This window comes from Conger conger, chromosome 7 (genome assembly GCF_963514075.1).
Source record: "Conger conger chromosome 7, fConCon1.1, whole genome shotgun sequence".
Classification (NCBI taxonomy): Eukaryota; Metazoa; Chordata; class Actinopteri; order Anguilliformes; family Congridae; genus Conger; species Conger conger.
The window spans coordinates 38558765-38576148 of record NC_083766.1 but is presented as its reverse complement, the minus strand read 5'-3'; the positions used below and the strand labels follow the sequence as shown (position 1 = coordinate 38576148).

At 45.3% G+C, this 17384-nt stretch overlaps 1 protein-coding gene across 12 annotated transcripts in view; it reads right to left on the bottom strand.

Moving 5' to 3' along the window:
* The window catches only part of LOC133132376 (RNA-binding protein Musashi homolog 2), a 242101-nt gene that overhangs the window by 112590 nt on the left and 112127 nt on the right, over window positions 1-17384 (bottom strand). For all 12 annotated transcript variants that reach the window (XR_009709125.1, XM_061247787.1, XM_061247783.1 and 9 more), the window contains exon 7: window positions 2993-3041. Coding sequence is in view for 11 of the 12 variants with exons in the window: in XM_061247787.1 (XP_061103771.1) it covers window positions 2993-3041 (49 nt within the window). In the remaining variant the exon portion in view is untranslated. The remainder of the gene's footprint in view (window positions 1-2992; window positions 3042-17384) is intronic.

The window sequence follows — 17384 nt, the reverse complement described above, 5'->3', positions numbered from 1 at the left end:
GCTCGGCGGCTGACCTTGCTGCACTGCGCCGCAATCACAAAGACAGCAGAATAATAATCGCGCCGCGCTAGCGCCGTTACCTGCAGTGCGCCCAGACGAGGAAGGGAACGGGAAACCTTCGGCCTCAACCTGACCCCGCTCCCGTTTCCTCGAAATCTAATCGCCGTTTCTCCCACATACGGGACGCGGCGCTCTCCGAAACGAAGCCCTCCACGCGCGTGCACGGCAGACGGGGCACCACCAGAGGGGACTGCTGCCGCTGCTCGGAGAAGGTTCTGGGAACCTTGGGAACGGGGAAGGCTCAAAACTCATAAAGGGCTCGTTAGCATAATGCGCTTACGGGTCACGCGTTGCGCAGCTGAACTGAAGCAGGCGGCGGTCGTGAAAAGTTTTTTTATTATAAAAAACACACACATATAATCTGCAACACGTATGGGCACTTGATAGACCAGGCAAACCTAACGCTAAACCTTATCTTGCAATGTGAACAAATTCCACGGTAATATTACTGTGTGCGAAATCCCCTGTGCTGGGATATAAAATGCTTGATATCTGAAACGGTGGCGCAGACTAAGGCTATTTGAACTGTCGGGAGAAGCAAAGGAAGGTCCTTAGTGAGCGGGAGCAATGGTGAGACAGGGGCACAATGGAGAGAAACGGGACACAAACCTGCTACTGTGGTCGGATGGGGCCTGAAGACTGTGTACAAGTTAAAGGCAGCTTCTGTGAGACTGTTACTCCCCCCCACCCCGCAACACCTTACACCTGTGAAATGTTCACTAACATTCAAACGCACTATTGGCAGTTTGCAATATTAAAGGAAATTCTGCAACCTTAATCCACAACTAGGGCTGGGCGGTACATTGGATAGTTTTTGCACAATAAGAACCATCTCTTGCAGGCGGCAGTAGGTTTCATTCCTTCTTTTTGTCTTTAATCATACTTGATACGGTAACCCATCTCCAAACTTCAGTGTAATGCTTCTGGGGGGGTATCTCGGTGGCGCAGCCCGCAGAGCACTGACCACATGCTCATTGTGAGCCGCGACGTCAACGGTTCGAATCCGACCGTCTGGCAATTTGTCGCATGTCTTTCCCTCTCTCTCGCCCCCATTCTTCCTGTCTCTATATACTGTCCAATAAAGCTGAAAAAGGCCAAAAAAACATCTTAAAAAAAAAAAAAAAGAAATGCTTCTGGGGGAGAGAGACTTGTATCTATAACTCGCCTATTACTTTTGAAAAACACACCGCTTACGTTTTTGATCTTTTTTTATCCTTGTAGTCATGTTTTTATCTACCACATGGAGACAGCATGGTTCTGTTGCTATCATATCAACATTGAAAACTTTTTTTTTTTTCCCAGAAGCATTTCACTTTGGCTCAGAAAATTGGAGGTGTGCTACCGCGCATCAGGCATGATTAAATAGAAAAACACTAAAAGAAATCTAACACCGCATGCCGGAGATAGTTGTTACTGCGCTTACAAAAACAAATACCACGATGGCTATATCGCCCAGCCCTAGCCACAACCATGTTCCCTGAAAAGTGACAGGTTCCGGGTAACGGCAAGGACAGCATTTGGATCGACGTCCGTCAGCATCCACAAAATGGGTGACCCCAAAAAATTCTCCCTTTAACGCTGTGACGTCGGGTCTCAAAAAACGGGTGCCCGGGAGGATGGCTAATTTGTCTGCCGTTGCTAAAGGTTAGCCACTACGCTGGAGTGATTCACTCAGAGCCGGCGCTGCAGCGCCGTGTCTTTGGAAAGTCCTCTGCTTACGGCGAAGCCTGCCCCTAATCCCAGATAAAGAGGCGATAAGATGGAGATAAAGACTGCGCTTCTCCGGGCCCTTATCTGCGCTCTTATCGCGCGGCACAGAGCCTGCCGTGCCGCACACCGCGCGCGGGGAGGGAGGGCCGAGCGGCTCGCCAGATTGACATCGCCTGTCCGTGAAGAAGGCTGGAGGAATTTCGCCACAATTTAGTTGGTTTGTTTCAAAACTGCCCCCCCCCCCCCCCCCATCACCCACCCACCATCACCCCCAACAAATCAATTTTTGGGACCTTTCTCCATTCTGTCCTATATCCCCTAATGCCCGTGCAATCAGCAAACACGTCTCAATGACACCCTGATATATGTACAACACAAACGGACGTGCATTATAGCCGGTACACAATGCCCAGATAACGTCAGTGACCGAGGAGGCTAAGAAGGGCAGAGAAGAAGCCATTCCAGGGCCTACAACCATAAGGAAGAGTTGGATTAGACTTGGAATAAGTTTCAGTGAATTAAATGAATGATCTGAGATTGTAAACCGCACAAGTAGGACAATCATTTATATAGTTTTATGTGCATTCCTGTTTTTTCAGGCCAGGACACAACAGGAAGCCAACACCTGCACTGGGAGAAAAATAAGAGAGAAAGATACACATACGGACGCATACACACCCACACACACTGACCAATTTATTAGGCATTTGTTCCATTTTTTACTTTTTGGGCTTCTGCTGCTGTATTCAATCCACTTCAAGGTTTGACGTGTTGTGTGTTCAGAGATACCTTCTGCATACTAGTTATAATGCTGCATTACTAGTTAATTCCAGCTTGAACCAGTCTGGCCATTCACCTCACACCTTTCTCATTAACATTTTTTATACCCACAGAACTGCCACTCACTGGATGTTTCTTTGTGTTTAGCACCATTCTCTGTAAACTGTAGGAAAATCTGAGGAGAGTTCATCAGACTACCCAAGCTACCCTTTCTGACAGCAAAAATCATCCTGTGGTCAAAGTCACTTCGATCACATGTCATCCTCATTCAGATGATGCTCTGAACAACAATTGAACCTCTTGACCATGTCGGCATGCTTTTATGCACTGAGTTGTTGCCACATGATTGGCTGATTAGATACTTGCATTAATGAACATGTATGCAAGACTACCTAATAAAGTGGTCACAGAGTGTACAGACATACAGACATCTTAGACTTACCTCTATGCCTGTTAGTAGTTTTATCAAACATAAGCATGGCGTCTTCTACCTGTAAGACACAAGAAAACAGTGGTTTTAGGCTAGTTGTGCGTGGGGCCTCAGCCAACACCACACACACACACACACACACACACACACACACACACACACACACAGACGGATGTTGTAACTATCAGAGGTGCAGGTAACAGCTTTGAGAGAGGTCAGAGAGAGAAGATGTGTCAGCTTTCAACCCCAGCACAGTGAGTGACACTGGGCTTTATCATGGCAACAGAAAGCCTTCTGATCCAGCCTACGTATGCAGCACAGTTCTTCCGAGCAGCAGAAAGCTCACCATACACTGTGCATGAATACTAGCAGAGAAGAGACTCCATTCAAGTTCTATGTGCACCTAGGTGGCAGTCTGACTGTTCAGGTAACAAAAATGGACCTGTAACCAGATTTTGGATTGATGCAGTTTGAATCTCTGAACTTGACCCGAATGAAATGCAGATCTATGTGAATTAAATAGACACCATATAAAATGTAGCCAGGCAAGCCACTGTCGACACAGGCATCTGCTGAGAAAATAAAGCAGTAATGCAATTAAGCCAGCCGTAATGATATCGCCTTTAATCATCCACAATACGGTTCGATTAGACAGACCCTCGGATAAAGACGGGCGCTGAAATGCTTCTCCGTGGCAGCCTTGAATATTTGATACACAATGGCCTTTAAAAGAAAGGGATAGTTTTCAGACTTGGGTTGCCCTCATTTTCGGTCGGAGTTTGTTCCAAAGAGAACAATGGGTGGGAGGGAGGGGCAGGCAGACTAACCGAGGGCGAAACAAGGCGAGGCATTTAAATGTCGCCCGTACTGTATGTGCTCCCCAGCTGCAGTCGCTAGGTAACGGGTTGAGCCGGCTGTGTCCGGAGCAGGCGGTGGCAGATTTGTGCGGTCCAGTGGGGGTGGGGGTTGGGGGTGGTTGGTCTCGCTGCTGGATCGCCTCGGCTCACCAGCAGAGCTGTACCAGAGGGCGATGCAAAGCGACAGCAGCGGTGTCTGGCTCCTATGCATCTGTCCGTCTGGATAAAACGGCCGGCGCGCTGTCACCACTGGACGTACGGGGTCCAGACACACTGGAGCACTGACTCTCTCTCTCTCTGAGCCACCTGTCACCGAGTCACAAAGCAATATTATCAATATGGCGCAGCTAAGAACTTCGCTCGGCGGTTAACGCCGAGGGAGAAGCAGCTGGCGGGCTGAGATACGGCGGGGGGGAGGGACGTGCTCGCGCCCGCCTCAACGCCAAACCTTCGGCGACTCGGCGCAGGCAGGAAATTGCCCCGGCTACGCCACACGTGAACGCCATATTCTGCCGCTTATCGAATCCTCTGCCTTACCAGCGCAGAATCTATGGATCACCACGTCCCTTTCGGGGGTTTGACTGCCATTATTCGTCCCCGGAAGAGTTTCGCCTCAACACCTCCATCAGATTGAAGATTGAGAACCTCTTCATCATGTACAGAACTATGCACAAATGTTTTATAAATTGTGGGGGGAGGGTAGGGTCTCCGCTTCAATAGACCCCATTTCTCTCCGTGCCGAGAAAGTTCAAAGGATAATGGAGGTCTTATCAGTATGTAAAGAGGACAGCAACTCCACTGGAGAGGATGGCCTTTTATAATAAAAAGAAAGGAACAGAAATCGTATTCAGGGTAGCAAATGTTAGACTGAAAGGGTCCCCCCTCTTCGTACCCACAAAAAAAGCGGGGTCTGCTTCAGTAGTCGGCAGGAAACAAAGCTCTCAAACTCCTTAACTGCCGCGAAAACCCAAGCCGCAAGAGAGCTCGTCTTCATTAAACTATGATCTACTGTATATAAATATACAAAAGAAACAGCGCACAGGCAATTGCTTAACTAACAATTACATGGCAGGTTTTGGCAGACTTTCAGAATTAAACTTGTCTGCACTCGCCGATGACAAATTCTGTGCCAATTTAATTTCCCATAGTCCTGGGAACGTGGCTGACAGTATGTTTTATATAGGTTGAAAATATAATTGGGACTCGGGGTGGCATTTTTTTTGTTTTTTTCCTTCCACAACAAACCATATAACCTGAGGACAGGAAGCATTTCAATGCTTGGAGAAGAGCAAGCCAGACACAGAGACAGTTCAGGGGCAAGGAGAGGGGAAAAAAAGGCAATCGAACACATGTTTAAATTTGCCTGAGCCCAGGGGAGACGCTCATCTTGTTTCTGTCAAATCGCATGATGCTAAATGTTGTTCTCCCCGCAAAACCTCTACACCTGTAACATACATCAAACAAACCCGTACGTACGAAAAACATCAAAAACACACACTCAGGAATTTAAATCAACTGTTCTTTGAATTATTTATCGGACGACAAAAGCATCAATAAGCGCGATGACTCGCAGCGTTTTCGGAGAGCGGCGGCGATAGCGGGAGATTTAAGGGCCGGGGAAATGCATTATGACAGCAGTTTAGATGAACTGCAATTTCACATTATTTACATTCAGCACACACACCGAAGTGTCAGGAGCGCTTTCCCAGGCCTGCCCGGGACAGACAGAGCCTTAACCGAAGTTACAGGAGCCTGAAATGGACAAAATTAATGCCCTGTTGCCATAGATATTGTCTTTCTCATTCCATTTAAAACAGAAAGTGGGGTGGATTCGATTCAAAAATCCCAGGGAAACATTTAGATGGACAACTCGGCCTTGGAAATGCCATTTTAGCCACTTATGGGGGGGATGCAACCTGCGCGTTACATCTCCCTGAACAGACAGATGCGACCTGTGTGTTACATCTCCCTTAATAGACGGATGTGACCTGCGTATTACATCTCCCTTAACAGACAGATGGGACCTGTGTGTTACATCTCCCTTAACAGACAAATGCGACCTGCGCGTTACATCTCCCTTAACAGACGGATATTACCTGCGCGTTACATCTCCCTTAACAGACGGATGTGACCTGTGGGTTACATCTCCCTTAACAGACAGATGTGACTTGTGTGTTACATCTCCCTTAATAGACGGATGTGACCTGCATATTACATCTCCCTTAACATGGATGCGATGCCAGTGTTGCATTTGATCATATACTTTCGTTTTTCAAGACACATGACCGTTGAAATGCATTGTGATTGCTCTGCCTTTCTATGGGTTTTCTATAGGGCGCCTTAGTCCATAATGGGTTAACGACCACGCGGTGTGGGCTTGCTGCATCGAACAAAGCACTTTGCCCAGGACTGAAATGCTTATCGATTCCTTTCTGTAGAAAATTCTAAATGTGTCGGGGCTAAAATTAGATATACATATTTAATGGTAATTGTAAGGCTGACTGGAGCTGATTTTCCAGGTCTCCCTGAAAGGTACAGCATGCTTGTGACACAGAAAAGTGAAAGGACAATCACACCAAGCACTCTCAACCTCCAACACATCAAAACTGCTCCTTCAAGTTGGAGGAGCTTGAGTAGAGACTGAGGGATAAATATATTGGAAGAGTACTGCTGGTGGCATGTAAGCATATTTATAATGGAGAAATTTGGTGAAAATTGGGAGAAATTACTCTGTGATGACCTATGTTACACCCTTAAGACCAGACTTTGTATGAATATGTATACAAAGAACAAAATACCTTCTTGATTGATTACCTGTGACAGAAAATGTTTATTATAATTTTTGAGAAATTGTATTTCTCGTTATAATAACTTTCTACTATAATCTCGTGGTTAAATATTTTTGTACTGAAAAACTAAAACAAAAAAAGGGGAAAAAAATGCTCAATGATTGATTGATCGGCTGATTATTCATGAGAAATATAGGAGTGCAACAGAAATTTGAAGACACCATACGGCGAAACCTATTGGTTGAAAATAAAACGGTATCAGAATGAGTGCACATGCATTGGCATAACCATGCCCTATTTAAAAGGAATAAGTAGAAGAAGGCTTTTTGCATCACAGATTTGGAAGTGTAGAGAATACGTTTTCACACTCGCTTTCCTTTTCTCATTCAGAGAAGTAACACAGAAAGCTTCAAGGGCATTGGAAGGTGTTGAGCTGGAGGAATCCGCAGCACCCCGTTTCTACAGTATTTTAATACTAATCTGTCTGAATGTAGCAAAGCACTTTCACAGAAAGAAGCGGAGTTTTTGATCCCAGCGACGCACAGCAGGCATGCTCCATTGGTTTTATCACCAGTGTTTTAACAAGGGCCTGCAGGGCAAGCTCCCCTCGCGAGTTGTGTGTAATACATTTGTACGCGAGGTAAAAACACAGACAAAACATCTGAAAAAAAACACAAGATATTTTTCAAACAAACTGACCATAATGACCTGGCCACGACCGTTCTATTGCGTCTCGAGGGCCAAACTCTCTGCTCGCTCTCTTTTTTCTTTTCTCTTTCCTCTCTGCAGCAGACAAATCAAAAGTGGAGGGATGAAAATCATTTGCTGGAGAGAGCTCATGCCTGATGTGATTACGACACTATGCTTGAGTCCTTGGCCCACCAATGGGATGTCCTTGGTGTGGAAAGCGACGGCAAGCCAGGGCACTTCCTTCGGTGGTCACAGGGAACCATCTGCCAAGGTCAGAGGTCAATATTAAGACTGCTGGTGGGAGGTGGCGAGGGGGACGGATGAGGAGCTACTTCAGCGGGTCAAGGTTTAAGGAGTCCACCCATTACGTTGTTGCACAACCCTGCATTTGAAGGATTTTCAAGCTCACCAGCACTGCATTTCCAACCGCTTCATGTGACCAATAAGAAAACCAGTGCAGTGGTCTACCGCTGCGGTTTAACAGCTTACAGAAAATCAGAGCTATAAATACACAAATGCCTTTTTGATTAATCTTTCCTCAAGAATGGTCATCGACTCACTGAGCTGATAATGGCCGAACGTGGACTGTTTTCCAGCCCTCTGGTTTTCCCACCTGAGGGCACACAGCACAACCCCCTGCCCCCTGCGCCCCCCCACGTCCTGGAAATAAGTGCCAGGAGGCAGAGCACGCAGTTGGCGGACACTTTGCAGAGCTGCGGTTCGTGACCTTTCTCTTCAGGGGTCGATAGCCGGTCGTTTCAGTTATAACCGCACGGCGGTGTGCGCTCCACTCATGCAGAAAATCTTCATTCGCGGCCTCACAGCACCGCGGCCGACCACATGAAAGGCAGACGCCGACCGCGCGATGATGGAAAAACCACACCTTCAATCTTCGCCCAGGGGCGTGTGCTTAACTCCTGCCCCTGCTCCAGCTGGGACGCCTTAACTCTTTTGCGCGTAAGTTCGAAAATATTTCCACTGGCCACACGGCGTGTGAGTTTTTTTTCCCCGCATGCAGCGTATGTTCTCGATTCTACGGTTACATCACACTAGCCTTTGCACGGTAGAAGTTGCCCGCAATATGATCGCTGACAATTATTGTGAACATAGTAATAATATTAGAATGTAGTTTCGACTAATGCAATAATAAGAATAATAACAGCTACCCATTAGTGGGGAAACTGCCAAACAGCCAGCCACCTTCATTCCTCACCATATAACCATGGTAGCTGCACTAGCAGCCACGTTTTTTTTTTGTTTTTTTTTCTTCATCTTCAATTTCTCCAGCATTGGATGTCTGACCATTTCATTCAGTTCATTAGAGCTTAATATACAAGAACACTAATAGCTAAGCTGTGGATAAAATGCATGATAACTAGCCAGCTGCTAGTTAGCTAATGCAGTTTGTGTGATGAAAACTTCTTTATTTGCAATATAATTAGCATGTTTTGAAATACATGCCATAAATTACGTATTCCGATTTTAGCAGGCATTGTAACAGATACTCACAATTTTTGTAAAATATTTTTTTAAGGATGTACTAAAACTATAGGCTGTGGCTAAAACATGGATGCAACCACATAATTTGATAACGTGACTAAAACAGCGTGACTAAAATAACACACTTCTTTTGGCCAACCTTCCCAAAAGACGTGTTTTTGAAATGAGTGAGGTTGTGTTGGGAGCAAATTAATCATCTCCCTAATTTATTATCTTTTGTTGAATGCGGAAAAACAAGATGGCAGCGGCCATTGAACTGTAAAGTACCGCAAAAGTATTAGCTACCTTTTGTACAGTCTTTAGTGAATTATTTTGGTGGGTTTACCGTGACGTGACACATTGGAACTTGATGTGGAAACAAAGGCCTCACGCTGACCTGTAACGGTTAGCCCAACGGGAATAGTACTTCGAAGGGTGTTCTAGTCTCTGGTGACAAACCATGTCAAAATTGGGGAGTGCTGTCGGACAAAGGGAGGGGGGGGTTAAGAGTGACTGGGAAACCAACACACGTGACGAAAGCCACCCCCGATTTAGGCGCTTTCAATACCTGTGGACACCGGCCAAGTATTGCATTTCGCTATCATGATTCGCAATGAAGGGTTCTGTTGTGGAGCATGAATGGGGAGGAGGGAAAAACCAAACCAAACGCCCTAGTTAACTTTCCCACAGAGTAGGTGGGGAGCTTTATGGGGGGAAAACCCAAACCCAAACCAACATCCTCAGCCCAATCTTGATAAGCACTCTCAAAGTGCCATCTTGCTCCCCTCAACAGTTTGCATTTCTCCCCCAGAGTGAAAGGGCTTGCGAGTCCTGCGTGTCTGTCGACAGAACAGGCACCGCTAACAGGCCAACGATTGTGGCTCATTGTCCCTCTCGCCTTTTCAAAATGGGAGAAACGCAACTGATCTCGTAACACAATCCCGTGGCCGTAACTTACCCTGGTAAACAGAGAGCTCGCTTTCCTCATTCTTTTTTTTTAAATTTCAAACAGGAGCTCTTCACATTTAACCAGGCAGAATGGGGCGGCTATCGGATTAATATATTTATTTGTCCAGAATCTGTTAACAAAATGAGTGAGGATATGAACATGTGAGAAACTTTCACTTTTTACAAACCAAGTATATTTATTATTATGTTGGTACACTGCACTTTAAGGGGAAAAAAAAAACAATAAAACCTATCCAAAAATGTTCCTTGATCATCATGCATCACATCTAGCTCTGCACAGTCTATTTCGAACTGGCATCCAAATTGTATAATTTTTTGTTGTTTTAAATAAGGACCAATTCTATATAGCTAGTTAGATTTAGGCAGTTTAAAATGTATTATTTGCATGAGCATAAACAAAAACAAGCAATAGTTAACCAGTGAGAGAGGTCAGATTTGAACCCAAAACAAATTATTCTGTAAAAAGTTTCTGAGGCTCAGGTTAATTCTTTATTTACTGACCCCATTTTTCTTTTCTAAACAACATCTTGAGAATTTTGCAGATTTGTCGTACCTACGGAACTTCATAATTAAGATAGCAACACTCTTGATTAGGATTTTTTTGAAAGCAATGCTATATGTTGCCCTTGCTTTTTTTAATTACAAGACCAAAAATAAGAAGAAAAAAAATCATTACAATTATAGCAACTAAACCTTGAAGTGGGTGTGCAGGAGTAAAAATATGCTCCCCCATATCACTCACTCGAGCGTTTGAATTAAGCTCTGATAAGAGAGAATGGCAGTAGGGTTTCTGTGGGAAACTGCATTCGGCTGTGAAATGTTCATCTCAAAAGCACCTGTAGACAAGGGACTCTTAACAAAGCCATTCCAGCCTTGCTCGGAGTACTCTTTCCGCCTCTCTCCCTTTCTCAAAGCTAATCAAAATCTGCCCGGTCTGTGGTCAGGGTCCATGGGACTGCGCTTCCAGATGGTATGGCCCCTTCGTGGGGGAACCGAATGGATTCCCCGTGCCGGATACGATTTTTCAAACCGTCTTCCCATGAGCGCCCGATTCCACTCGGCGAATCCCGCTTAGGCTTCCCGGACTCTCTCGATTAAGTGACCTGGAATGTTTCCAGTTCGACGAGGGGGTAGCAGTAATGCGCTTTTCTGTGTGTAACAGCTGGTAGGACGGGCTGCTTAGCCTTGCCCCTCTAACCCACCACAGTGTCAGCCTAATGAACCAATGAGAATCAAACCAAGATAGCACCGTCGGGGCCCATGAATACAGACGAATAAATCGATAAAATCATGAGAAGTTCAACAGGCAGCGCTACAAGAGCCACTTCACCATGGCTGCGGTTACGAAGAGGCAGATTAAAAGGGAAAATGAGTGGGAGAGAGAACAAATGACACAGCACGCTGTAGACAGACATGATTTCTTCAGGCAACTTAAATATCCTCAGTAACAAAAAAGGAATTGGTATCTGCGTGAATTTACAAACACAAATCCTCAACGTTCAAAATTGGACTCGGTAGGTGTCAGTAACTTTGAACAGAAATTACACATTTCAAACTGACAATAACAAACCGGCTCCAAAAAAAAAAAAAAAAGAAGGGAAGTGGCAGTTTGTCAAATCTTTCAAATCTAAAAATTCATGAGGTCACGCGCGGCATCGGAGGACGGCGGAGTCGATGCATATTCTAGCGGTGACCTTTGTTTGCCATGGCGATGGTTACCAGGGATCTCTGCGCGGCGCTAAACGGAGCGTTCAGCACAACAAACAAGCGCAATTAGACAGAGAGTGCATTAAGGGCTGTCGGCGGGACGGGGGAGAGGGCGATGTCTGGGGCGGTCATTACCGCGTGAGGCTCTGCAGAGGCGCTTTAAACGGACCGTTTCCGCCCCCCCCCTCCCGCCGTCGGCTTCGGCGCCGCAAAACATTTATCAGCACGGTGTTGTTGTGCGCGTGTTGTTTTGACCATTTCCGCCTCCCCCCCTCCCACAACATGCCCCCGCCCCGTGATGAATTCCTCCTCTTCTGTGGCGAGCTGTTGGGGACGGCCGGTTACAGACCCGTTTTATTTATCGGCCTTTATGTGCCAGCCGCGTCCGTCCACAGCGGCTGAGTGCATCAGCTCCTCTTTCTCCCCGACAGGATGGAGTATGCCTGGGAGCTGCCGCTACGCAAGAGCTGTCCCTCCCCCGCGCCGATGCCCAGATGGGGAAACATTGTGTTTTCCAGCTGAAATGGTGATTAGAGAGGTGAGAAATCCCTTTGCCCTCAAGGTAACGGTTTAAATTTGTAAGACACACTCGAAGTGATGCCTTTTTTTCCCCCTGCCAAAGCAATGTGCTTTTTCATCAAGACATCCATTTCTACCAGTGAATCACTCAAATTGCCACCACCCTCCATTCACCACAAACGCATACACACGCACACATACGCACACACACACATAAAAAAACACCCACACACCACATACCACACACACAAACACACACACACACACAAACCCGTGCACACACACACACACACACACACACACACACAAGCGCACAAACAAGCACACACCCATTAAAAAAAACACAAGCACACACACAAACTGACAAACCTGCGCGCACGCACACACACACACACGTATAGACACATACAGTGGGCTCCAGAATTATTGGCACCCTTGATAAAATGTGCTGTAAACTAAAAGAGAACAGTTATTGATATACCTGTAAGCTTTATTTTACAAAATGCCTAAAGAGGGGCGCTTTATTAATGATTCAACTGAATCAACCAAATTCTTGAATTTTTCAACTACACTTTCTTCCCCAAAAACCAGGTTCCACAATTACTGGCAACTTTGGTTTAACACTTTGTGCAAACACCCCTGGCAAAGATGACAGCCATGAGCCTTTTCCGATAATTTGTGATATGGTTAGAGAACACTGAGTGATTTTTGACCATTCCTCAACACAGAACTTTTCAGAAACATTGATATCCTAAGGGTATCCCCCTCTTCAGTTCAGACCACAGGTTTTTCATGGGATTTAAGTCTGCAGAACATGGTTCTCTGCCATTCTTATACTTATGGCCTCTCCCTCACCATCTTCCTTAATGTATAATATGCACTTGCATCCTCTTCCTGGAAAGTGTGAAACCATGCCTTTTTTAGTGCCCTTACAGAGCTAAGGGGTATGTTTCAACATTTGTGTACTATTTTGTACCCATTACCTGACTTGATTTGCCAATTAACATCTGTGCCTTCTGAATTGACAGTTCTTTAGCTTTTCCAATGCTGACGGTTCACAAAGGGATTTTGCATGCTTACCTCATTTTTTATACTCATATAATTGTATTGCCAAATTCATGTTGATTTTATCTAAATAATTGTTAGGGGTGCAAATAATTTTGGCACCTGTGGTTTTCAGAATATAAGATTACTAAATAAAAAACACTGAAACATGATGTGTACTGAAATAAAAGTATATAATTTAGTATCATGTAGTTTTCCCATATATTTGAACATAAATGTAATGTAAATAAAACATAGATAATTTTCCATGCAGCCTTTTTCTCAATTTTTATTAAGGGTACCAATAATTCTGGAGCCCACTGTATACACTCCTCTCTTTTCCCCTCACTCGCTTATGTATATGGTAATTATATTAATCAGTAGAAAGGCAGTTATTAAATCCTCTAATTGGTATGTAAATAAGATCCTTCTGACATTGGCAGACCCACGATCACATTAATCTAAAATAAATACAAATCTGTCAGTTTTCATTTCGGCATAAGCAACAGGCAAGCCACACTCACGTTCAGGATATTAGGGAGAAACGCAGTGCTGTATGGCGCTTTAATATGGAGAGTTCCTGCAATGTTGAAGGCAGACTGCCTAAACAACGGCTGAACTTTGTTTCCATTCCTCCTGCCGTGGTCCAATGACTAGCCACATAGTGGATCAAGAGCGCAAGAATCCATGTCATTTTTTTGTGAGAGCAATGCCATTTTCTGCAAAGTAATGTAATGAAAAAAGTAATAACGCTTTCATTCCTTTTTTTTTCTTTTACAATGAGCAAGAAACAAGGTGACGGTGAAGCTGAAATGATGTGAAGCTACAACAGCTGAGAGTTCATGTCCAATACCGCCTTTGCAGTTCCCCTTACATCCAAAGATCCTCTTTATACAGAATCCTCTTTATACAGAATCGCAGTCAGAAGTCTGTCTCTCTCACAAAGAAAAGCTACTTACAATTTTTTAAATTCCAACATAAAAACTTTTGTTTTAATATCTGGAAAGATATTGAATCTGTCACGGCTCAGAATGAAAAAGAGTGATAGTATGATCCAATGAATGATTTCAATAGCGGATATAATGTCTAAAACAAAATACCAGGAATTTAATAAACAGCCGTGGCAGGTTTGATGTATATCCCATTAGCTATAAATGTACGATAGAGATAAAATGCATTAGGGGCTTAAATCAAAAGGTATTTATTTCAATTACAGTGCCTGCCAGACCCACCACCTGTGGTTCTTTGTTTGGTTTAGACGTTAAGCTCTTTCAAAGGCCAGATTCAATAATATGACATTTCTCATCACAACACCAACGAAAGGTTGCCAATCTAACCGTTTTCTTTCATGTGAAATGTTGTCTGTTGTCATCTGTGTCATTTTGTGACGGCGAGCCTTTTTTTTTCCCGTGAGCAGAAATACAATTTGAATACAGTTATACATCCCACTATTTATTAAAGCTTGGATTAACATGACAGGGAGTTTTGTCTGGGGAGCCTTTAATATGGCTCAGAGAACAGTTCTCTGCGACAGTAATAGGCTACAGCTAATATACTTGAGTGATGCTGGTTTCTTAGTGTTATAAGGCAGAACAAAAGAGGGGTATTTGAAGCGTGAATACAAAGGTAGGATTGTAATGTGCGGAGCGAGAGGGAGGGGGGAGGGGCCACGGGAGATGTGAGGTGAATTATCGCAGATGGAGCCGGGAGCGGACTCTGAAACAAAGCCCTTCCACAATGAGACTCGGATTCGTCGACAGAGACGAAGGACGAGGTGTGAATATTCCGGACACTCGGTCGGTCTGTTTCCCTTTACTGAAATTCGGCGAGACGCGCCTCCCTATCTCCCTGTTAGTTGTAATAACAGTCTGTGCCTTTCGCTATTTTTCCTCTTGTAACAGCCTTCCGCACAGGATATTTCGGGGTCAGGTGTGTGGGAAATGAAAAGCGAAGTATTGCCCTGGCAACGTTCCTGGAATGGAACTCTGAAAACCGGAAGGCCTAGCCGGCCTACGACCCGGCAGGCCCCCGAAATTAGCCGGCTGTCAGAAAGCCTTGACGTGACTAACAGGCCCTCCGGCCTGCCAGCCCCCTCACAGTGCAGCTGTTCCGCTGTTGATTCAAATCCTTTTCTGGGCTCTATTGATCTTGCCTGGTGCATTTGAGCCTGCTGGGTGGAGCAGGCGGGCGTGGTTTACACTTCTGGGATAATTTCATTTGTTCCAATACACCAGGCACGCTTAGTCAAATGCAGAAAAGTATATGAAACCGTAACGAATACTATGTGAACCCAGGTTCCCTTCCATACTGCGGAATCTTTCCGTAAAAACTCATTCTCATTCAGGCATTCCCCCCTTCTTGTTGGTTTATTTACCTTAAGCTTCACGCATCACTTACATTTAAGAGAATACCTTAGTTCTTTCATAGACTCTGAAGATCTTTTCAATCACCTCTAGCCTCGCCTCACAGAATAGTGTCGGAGAGGCGTCCATTTAAACACAGCAATCTGGAGCATTAATACAGATTACCGGAATGCCGTCCGAAAAGCCGCGCGTCTGGAAATCCTCTTTGAAACGCACCTACAGGAAGATTAAAACTGAGCCACCCCCGGCGTCATTCGCGTTTCTTCCGCAGCCAGGGCGACACAAAAACCTTAGATGTGCTCAGATCTCCCCACTTCCTGTCATCATCCTCTCCTTTTCAGGCTATTGATCTCGTTCATTTTTGTACCTGGGAAGTCTCTCTCACTCTCTCCCTCCCTCCCTCCCACCCTCCTCCCCAGAGCTTCAGAAGACAGTTGGAGCCGGATGGACGGGGGGTTACGACCAGGGAGGGGGTGGGGGTTGGGTTATGACTTAGAGGCACTGAGGGTTGAGTCTGTCGGAAGATCAAACGCACATCTGTTGCCGAAAATTCAGAGGGATACGCGCTGCTTCCTCAAACCTCTGGATTCTGCCGAATACTGCCCTTACATGGAGGCCTGACACCCCTGCAGTGTCGCTTACGTGGGGGTGGGAGGGGTCAGTGCAATGGCGGGGGCCGGATAACGAGAGTGCGAGAGAGTTTGCGTGGCAGGCTGAGCACGCCCCTCCTCTGGCCCGAGTGTGACCGGTTCGGCCGTGTGGACCGCTGAAGACTTCGGCTCAGCTCGAGAGCTGCCACAATTAGCGCTTGTCATTACGGCGTTTAAAAAAAGAAAAACTAGCTGCCGCGCGAGGACGAAATCCGCCATAAAGTGCACCGGCCGGAGCGGCCCCGGTTCTTTCCGTTCTGCCTGCCCCCGTCCTGCAGCGTGTGGCAAACGAGGAGGCGGCTACCTCCTGTTTAAGACAGCGAAAGGTGAAGTAGCAAGATTTATTATTAACATTACCCCTGTGAGGAAAGAGAATAGCTGTCACAGCCCCAATCTTTGGACCAAAAAAATTATAAAAATACATTGCCATGTCTCACTTCAGTTGGGAACAGCTAATTGCAGCCTCTTTCATCACAGCTATATCCCTTGACAGTTTGGGAGGACTACACACTAGAACACGCGGCCTCCAAAATGGCAGATTGCAGGCACCTGGCTAAGTGGTGGTTACCCTGCCGACCTAAAACCTACCCTCCTATTCGCTGCAATGACCGAGCAGACCTCAAATGCTCACTGACTGCACTGTTGTAGAGTTCTGGTCTGGTAGTACAAAACAGGCCACCACACACCACTTTGCCTCCGCATCCACATGATTGAACAGTGGACATTTGTTTCCTTTCGTCTGGTCAATTCTGCACACCTGACTTTTATTCTTGTAGACTGGACAAACACAATAGAGCTGAACTGAGACTGCACTTCCTCGTTGGATTTTTGGCGGCTCTGCCAATGCAAATGTTACAGATATGGCAATGACCTTGAACTGACACCTGGTTTGCATGTAAAGAAATGCATACATACAGTAGATTATATGGAAGTTCATGGGAAGAACTACAAACATATTTTTCGGTGAGTGGGAAATTATGATAATAAGAATAAGGAATCAATAATTATTGTTCAAACCATGAAAAGACAGCACAAAAATGACAGGCCTTGTAGAAAAACAAGGCACGCGCAGTATAAAAAAAATTGGAGTCTACCAGAAGTTACTCCTGTAGTAGAAAATTGCAGAAAAGAAGACAGCCCACGTGTATTCTGCTGAGGGAGATCATGCTTAACAAATCTCTTGGATTTTGAAGATTTGAAAAGTTTTGACACAAATCAGGCTTATATTATATATGTGGGCTTTCAAAACGCCTTTTGAGAAAGCATGCATGCTTGAAGTAAAAGTAGTAGGAATTAAAGAGGTTACCGCCCAATGGATTTCAAGCTGGATTCACCAC